At 38.5% G+C, this 8,245-nt stretch overlaps 1 protein-coding gene across 1 annotated transcript in view; it reads right to left on the bottom strand.

Annotated features, from left to right (window-relative positions):
- Nucleotides 1-3,555: 3,555 nt before the first annotated feature.
- foxp2 (forkhead box P2) overlaps nt 3,556-8,245 on the bottom strand; it is a 111,440-nt gene continuing 106,750 nt past the window's right edge. Inside the window, 1 exon segment of the mRNA XM_020614396.1 lies at nt 3,556-7,306. Within this exon segment, the coding sequence (XP_020470052.1) occupies nt 7,162-7,306 (145 nt within the window). The 3' untranslated portion in view covers nt 3,556-7,161.

Raw genomic sequence — 8,245 nt, 5'->3', positions numbered from 1 at the left:
AGGATTTAGTTCATACGATTCTACCCCTTCATTCTTGTTTAATGTGCTCATTTTGTGAGCACATGAAAAATGGATTTACTAGCAACCTATAGTGCTTGTTGATGTTGTTAAGCCATAAAGCACACAAATAATGAGCTATATCATGTTACCATATCATGTTCATTAGGGCTGTTGTCAAACCTCTCTGTGCTTGTGTGGGCAGGTTTGTGTGTGAGAGAATTTCTCAGTTAGAGAAACAAGCATTTCTCTTGCATACATTATGCCTGGTGCCTACACATCACACACACAAAATGAAAAGTACCTTACCTCAGGTCCCTCTGATGTAATGATGAGTGAAGATTTATGCATCGAGGTCACATCATTTTTTGTTGATCTCAGCAGCTTCTTCATCAGAGTAGAAACTCAGACATGTGGCGATGGGGCAGGTGACTTTGGAGCTAGGTTTACTTTAAAACATGGTGACCAGTGGAAAACAACAGTGGACCTAGTCTTAAAAGAGTACAATCTCAAAGGAGTTTTGTTCTTTTTTCTGATTTGACAAAAAATTGCTGACTGTGATGGCTCAACAAGAAAGCTTTTTTTTTTTTTTTATATACAACTGGGGGAAAAAATTCTGACTTACCTAAACCAAAATATGTTCTTAAAACTTGGTTGCTGCTGACAAGACAAACACGTCTCCCCCGATGGCATGTGGTTGAAAACACAATGTCTTGTGGCACCCAACTCAGCATCGACTGAATGGTTACTGGAGCTAAGTGAGGTGGGGAATAGGCACAAGAGCCCTTGCCCACCACCGAACCAAGCCTCATGGCTTCGAGCTATGCAATTATTTTTGTACTGCATCCAATATCAGCTTGAAAGCAATGCAGATTATTTAAGATGCACTTTTCAGGGCTCGCAATTATAATAATGATGATCTCAATTAGCGTTGCCATTGCCTCAGACTATTTAGCAGGCAATTTTGCAACCTACGGGCGAGGGTCTTCAAGACTCATTGTCAGGTTAGAAAGGGTGGAGAGAGAAAGAAAGACACAGGGAGCAAGAGTTGGCACTTGTAATCAATAAACTGTGAGACTAGCAATATTTACCACCCAAATCCTCAAGGGAGTGGCTCATAAATTGACCTAATTGATTAGTGTTGAAGATGAAACATACTGTTTGATGCCAGTTTAGTGTTCTCATACAGTGTGTTGAGACTCTGACTAAACACCAAGTTAAACTGGAGTCAATGAAGAAGGTAGTAGTAAGGTCAATCATTTACTGTCCACTCTTCCACGCTTAACAGCACACTGCAAATAAAAACAATATAATAAACATTGAATGTCAGTTATTTTTAACCAATATTTGTACTATAAATGGTTTAACAGACACAAGCATGTTCAAACCCATATTATCAACTAACTAGCTTATACATAACGATAAATAAACTTTATCAATATGATATTTCTTAACTCTTTTTAACACAATTATAATAAATGTTATGTATACTACATATGTCACCATACACACATAGGCACTTATAGCATTGCTTCTATGATATTTTCTAGTGGATGTAAATGGATTCACGTGCTGCATGCAAAAGAGTCTGAAAATCAGAAGTGATGTCATTGCTTTGCGCAAATCAATCAATAGACTTAGCGTTATTATTTTTGCTATACATAGTTATTGACCTGGCCCTTCACCAAAAATAGTTACCAACAACAATTTCAACAAAAATAAATGGATGAATAAATGCCTTAGAGGCAAAACACGCAGTCTAATTCAGAGTGGTTGATGATATGAAACAGGTAAGTGAAAGTAAAGCCGGACAGAGCAGGGTGGAAGAACAGGAAAGGAAACACATTTTGGACTTAAATGAAATATATAGTAATGCGTTAATTAGTGAGCTTTAGATGTTGTCTTTATGCTAAGTTAAACTAAATGATTTAAGCTGAGCCTCCAGGCTGTATTAAGGATACATACACGTGAGTGGCATTAATCTTTTCTGTCAAAAATAAAGTGAATAAGCATATTTCCCTAACTGTCAAACTATTGCTTTAAACTTTTGAAAACACTTTTTTGTTCAGAAATTAACTTGTCTCTCAATGCATTCTACCGTTCTCAGCATCTCATAAAGTATGCTGCAATGCCACTGTATATTAGAGGGACTTCTTTCCCCCCCACCATTCATGTGCAAAATCCTTGCACCACCAGCTACCCTTTCTTTTATTCATTGCACTGTAAATAACTCCACTTTATGAAAAGCAGCCAATGTGACTCATGGATACCTCTCTAACCACAACCCATTATTATTTCATGGCCTTCGAAAGAAGGGTCTATAGCAGGCGCTCTCACACTTTAATGCTGGAGCTCTCTCTGATGTTGTGTAGTACACAGCGGCCCTTGTTGCACTCCGTATGCGATCCCTCACTCGAATTCACAAACACTTCCAAGTGCATAAATAGTATGGCAGAAAAGATTCTTGCGAGCTAGCTAATGCTCGGGAAAGCTATAGCTGAGGAGATAACAGGAGGCTGCCATGACTGATGCCTGGGAGTGTCACTGGGGAAGAAGAGAAAGCGAAGTGTGTGCCTTTATGAAAAATGCTGTTGTTTTCTGACCTCTCAGGGGACATCATATAGTAAAGAAAAAGAACATGCATCTGTGTTACAATAAAATGACCAGGCAAAGGGTTCCACACTGTCCCTCAGCACCCTTTGGAACTATAGAAGGTTCTCGGCACACAGACGAGCTAATGGGCAACCTATTGGTCATGGTAGATTCAGTTTGAATTTCAATGAGGGTGTCAGTGTGTGGCTGCTCTGTGACCGTCAAGGTGTAACTGGCCTGCTGGAGTTGATTTAGCCACATGGCCTGTCATAACGTTTTACCAGTCAACATCCATCAAACACAAGGCTAAAAAGCATGTTTTTCTTATGTGTCAAGAGGAAACTGCAATCTTGAAGACGATGGAAAACGGAAGGCATCTGATGAAAATTCACATCTTTGTTTTTGATACATGAAGCAGAACCCTGATGGCAATAAGTTTGATATTTTTTACATGAGCTTGACAACAGACTTAATAATGTGGTTTGTGTCAAAACCACTTTTGCAGCATGTATGTATGTAGCACAGAAATGAAGCCTAGTTGGGTCACTTCTCACAAAAGCCTTTCAAGGTACACAGCAGTATTTCCATGTATACTGGGACATACTTGTGGTACATGAAAGCAGTGAGATTTAATCATACAAAAACTAAACCCATTACAGGTCCAGAGGGGTGGGCAATACAGTCCCTTTCCCGTTCCTTTAAACAAGACTAGGTGCTGGAAGCTGGAACAAAGCCTTGTAACATATACATTAAATTTTAATTGTTTTTTTTTTTTTTCCAACCCCTTCTTTCACATCTCTGAAGTAGCAGCTGAAGTAGCAGAAATGTTAAAAGTGTGATGCCAGCTGGATTTTCATAGAAATGCCTTTGTAGAATAAAAGATATAAGTGTAACAGTGGAGGGGAAAATTTACTGTCTGATGCTGGAGGTAGACAGTTGCTTTTCAAATTCCAAGTTTTGGTCCTTTATTTTATTCAGCAGTGAAATGCCATGAATACAGAAAATAATAATATCTGTTACAATTCTCAACCATGACCTTCTAATGTCAGAGAACTTTTAACGTGTGGACACAGTACACAGTAATGAAAAGTATCAAAAAAGGAGCTGAATGTCATCCAAAAGGAAAATGAAACAAACAAACAAAAAAGTTGTCACCAATTACATAAACATGTTTGCTACAGTCCCAATTTACTGTATACATAGGGAGATCATATTCCCAATTATTAGAGAAGGATAGCAGTAGAAAGGATACATGACTCAACTGCCAGACATAATGCTTCATAAAGTATGCACAGAGGTACAAGCAATAAATACACACATTAGGTTAAGCCTTACAGCTACGCAAAGCAGATGCAGAAAAAGCAGGTTTGCTATTCTTAGCGAGCAATGAGAGAGAAACAGTAAAAATTCAGGTAAGTCAGAAAAGAAACACAGATTTTTTTTTCCTCTTAGAAAAAAGTCTGGTAAATTTATGGGTCCACCAACATTTTTTTGTTTTTTACATAAGTATGCACAGTTATCAAAATACAGACAAAATTAACCCAGAAAATCCAGACAATCCTAAAATCTAGTGGAGGAGCAGATTGCAGTTCTGGAGGTCTTTCTGGTATCATGTGCAAGCAACTATTTTAGACATTTTTTTTAACTTAATTTATACAAAACCCATGCAAATCTACAGGTAATATGCATTCTGTGGCTGACAGGTTGTATCCGTCCCAAAACAGTATTTCTGAGGTAATGCACTCCTATGCATTGTACGTACATTTAGGCCATTGTCCCGGTGATTTTTATTATATTCTTTTTATTAGTGCTCGTTTCCAGTCCACCAAATGATTTTTAGACATGCATTTTTAAAACACAATATTCCCTTACAGGTAATCTATACATCATCATTCTACAAATGTTTGAGGACAACCTATTACAATGCAAATCTTCCATATCTTGACACAGGGAATGTAAACGTTGGTTTGAGCCATGTTCTATGAGACAAGAGTAGGAAAGTGTAACAACTCTTGTGTTATTCTAATAACTCGTGCAATCTGTCATAATTGTTCTGAATTTGTTGTGCAGAGGTAGAAGCTTTTAGAAAGCCTTTTTTGGGTGAGTGGGAGAACCCCCCCCCCCCCCCCTTTTTTTTGAAAGACACAACGTCCTTTTTATTTGGTGTGTCAAGATTATTAAGAACGCCGTCTTCAAGTTGTTTTGCTGACTTCAGCTAAGCATTGAAGGGATAAGCTTTGTTCCTGGGCCCAGTACCCTCTTGACGTGAAACTGGTGTGTGTGTGTGTGTGTGTGTGTGTGTGTGTGTGTGTGTTTTACATGCTATGTGTTTGTACAGTACTGCATGTGTCTAAATGTTAAGCTCTTGCATCCAATTTCTCAGTTTGGCACAACACTTGAAAACAACATATGCACAGTGTGTTTCCATTTTGGTCAAAGCAAGCAGATGCGTTGCTCGTTACAGCACGATACAAAGCCACTCGTCGGTTCTTTGACAGTGTACATTTTCTGCAGCTGGAGATTTAACTGAAACAAGAAAGTTGGCAGACCAACAGCACAGGTCTGTGTGTGTGTGTGCTCACGTGCATGTATTCTAGTCTCTGACAGGTTGTGTGTGGTTGTTGTTAGCATTTCTTTATCCCATACAAGAGGAGGCAGAATTTTGTGTAACTTTGGTTTACTGAAAACAGAAATGACCATTAAAGCAACAACACTTTTCTAGATGACATTAGCTGAGGGAGACAATGGGACAGTCTTCACATGAACCACTTCTCTTTAGCCTCTATAAATACCAAGTGTGATATAAAAAGCTGGCTACCTATATAGAGTACATCAGTGCTAATGCTTGTTGTATCTATATAGTTTAGAAGCTATAAACCACACAATGAGTATTTGATGATAAGTTAAAGCAAATATCACCTAGAAAAGGTTACCTTTCACCATAGATATCCTCGTCTGCAATGGCTATAATTATTTGCTTTTACATAGTAACCAAACCACATCATTTCATATCAACTTGAAATTATGACTTATTTGGCTTCACTAGATAGTTTTCATGTTTGGTTAGCAATGTTTTCAGTTTCGGTTTCGATGCGGCTCAGAACAAAACTACCACAGAAATAAGACGTGACATTATTTTGACAGTCCCACGTAGAACATTACGAATATACCAGGTTAGAAAAAATAATCCTAAAAAAAATAAAATAATAATAAATAAAAAAAATGACTGATGTGTAATGCAAACTGAAAAACATTTTCATAATCTTTACAACAATACAATGCTTCTGCACTTCCATTGATTACACAAATGTTTTGTTTTGGTTATGATCCACTTTTACAGTTAGCTGCTCTCTATCAGTCAAATCACCAGCACAAAATACCTGCAGTTCAAATATCACATCACCTTTTACCTACAGTACATTTGGCAGAAAATCTCCAAAGTGGATGCGCTGTGAGTTTTCAAATTACACATCAAAGCGAGCATTTATCTCCCCTCTCTCTTTCTTATGATCATCTTTGTATAGGGCTAAATGAAACAATCCCAGAGGTTATTCGAAGGTAGTTGAGGAACAAAAGCTTCTCTTTGTACTAGTTTAAAGTCACAGAAGGTGGACCAAGAGGTGTTTGGTGACTTCTGTCTATAAGCTATTGGCCATTGCTAGTGTTGGCTTTGGTTTCTAGCTGTTGCCTGTTTGCAAGTAGACAAAGCTTTAGAACGAGGAGGTAAGGAAAACATCAAGAAGAAAATTATGCAGAAATGCATTTCTTTTGTAAATGGTGCTGTTTTCCCCCCAACTTACTGTCCAGATTTTTACTTTTAATCACAAACAGATAAGAGACTGGAGGCCAACTTTTTTTTTCTTTTTTGTTGGACAGCTGCAACAGTCCTGTAGTAGTACTGCAGTTCTGTTACTGGTGTGATTCAGGGAATGGCATTTACAGTTGGTGGCGTCTAAAATCATATCTGGAAACTAATGGTGGTTTAAAAAACAAACAAACAAAAAAAATAAATAATATACTGGATTTCATAATAGTAGCAACATACAGGCAGTGACACAAATTTCTGAGACTACTCCTGTGCAAATGATAACAGAGCAACAACTTGAATTGAACCAGCAATTGTCTCTAGACATTAACAACTACTGTGGGTTGGATTATTCACAAACATAAAATGTCTTCTTTTTTGGCAGTATATGAGGCCGCTAGCTTTCAACGGAACATGACTTTCTCATTTGTTTCATGTGTTTTTCCCCCCTTCGTGAGTCCATCAACCTTGTACTGTATGTGGCCAAGCCATCTCTAGTGAAATATGTCTCAAAAAGTTAATTTTTTTTAATCAGACGTCTCATGCCTGTCATGTTTGGGATCCCAAAGGACTGCAACAAAGAGTTCCTTTGGACCGATCTCCATCTGGATGCATGCTCAATAAATAGTCCCAGTGGTGCGAGAGACAAAGAGAACGTCAGTGTGGTTGCTTGGACTGTGAAGTGGTTTCTAGTCTTGTAGGAGGTCTGTGTGAGAGAAACAGTGCAGCTGGGTGAAGGGATACATTGACCAAAAACTGTATCCTAGTCACTCCAGGTCTTCTGATAGGTTCCCTTCCTCCAGCTCCCGGTCCTCTTCCAGCTCTGGACTGTGATTGGCTGTCGTCACCAATGACATCGGACAGTCGTTGTCATCCATGTTGAGTGGCTCCTCCTTCACGTGAATGGGTGGCCTATGACACAGTGATATTGGCAAATAATTTTAGGGTTTTATGACAAATTCCTGCAGCCAATTAAACTTCTTTGACCAAGAACTCACATTTAGATTTGTCATGTGTAAAATTTAAAATAACTGGAAAACACCTGAAAGTATAAAGCCAGAAACTAAAGGAGTACCAGTCCTAAAAGATATTAATATGAAAAGAGAGGCCAATAATTCCCTTTCCTGTGCATGGAATACACAATGTAGTGTTTAGTTTACAGATAAATATTTTGTTGTATCAAAAAACAGACATAGCCATTACATGCATAATATAGTGAACATAACCATGTTGTTTGCAAGATGCTGATTTGACATGATGCCTCATGTCTACTGTAAGTAAGCACATGAAAATTGCATGAAAAACACGGCACCTGTAAGGCCGATAAGCTGCGATGTTCCAGACATGTTTGGCATTTAAAAGTTTACTGATGACACCAGGTTGAAATACATGAAAAAGGAAAAAGCGAAGGGAAAAAAAAAAACAGGCCACATGATAAATAATGGAGAATTTCTCATCCCTGAGCCCCCTGGAGCAAAGGCAGAGGAGAGGCTTTTTTATCTAGTTAATAGAAAGAGCAGCCACTTGTTAATATGCAGCGGCTGTGCATGTCACTCCTCAAGAGGAAAAACCGGCAGCTAGGTTCTGCCATTAATCAACTTCAGCCCCAGCAGTTCGCTCGGACACCATGATACATGTTTTTAACTCTAAATGGATGAATATCTTTAGCCGCTGTCAATAAGCACTGGGCAGGAAGCAGAAGCAGCGCTGTGAGCAGGATACTTCTACAGAACAACAGAGGAGTGGGTGCAGAAAAAAAAAGTGTTGGGTGACTAAAAAGAATAATAATGCTGTCACACACAAACAAGGTATAACATGATCTGGGGCCTCTAGTCAGGGGAAGAGGGTTGT

The sequence above is a fragment of the Monopterus albus genome, unplaced genomic scaffold (assembly GCF_001952655.1).
Source record: "Monopterus albus unplaced genomic scaffold, M_albus_1.0 scaffold145.1, whole genome shotgun sequence".
NCBI classification, from domain to species: domain Eukaryota; kingdom Metazoa; phylum Chordata; class Actinopteri; order Synbranchiformes; family Synbranchidae; genus Monopterus; species Monopterus albus.
Note: the sequence above shows the minus strand (reverse complement) of the source record. Positions and strands in the feature narration are given on the sequence as shown.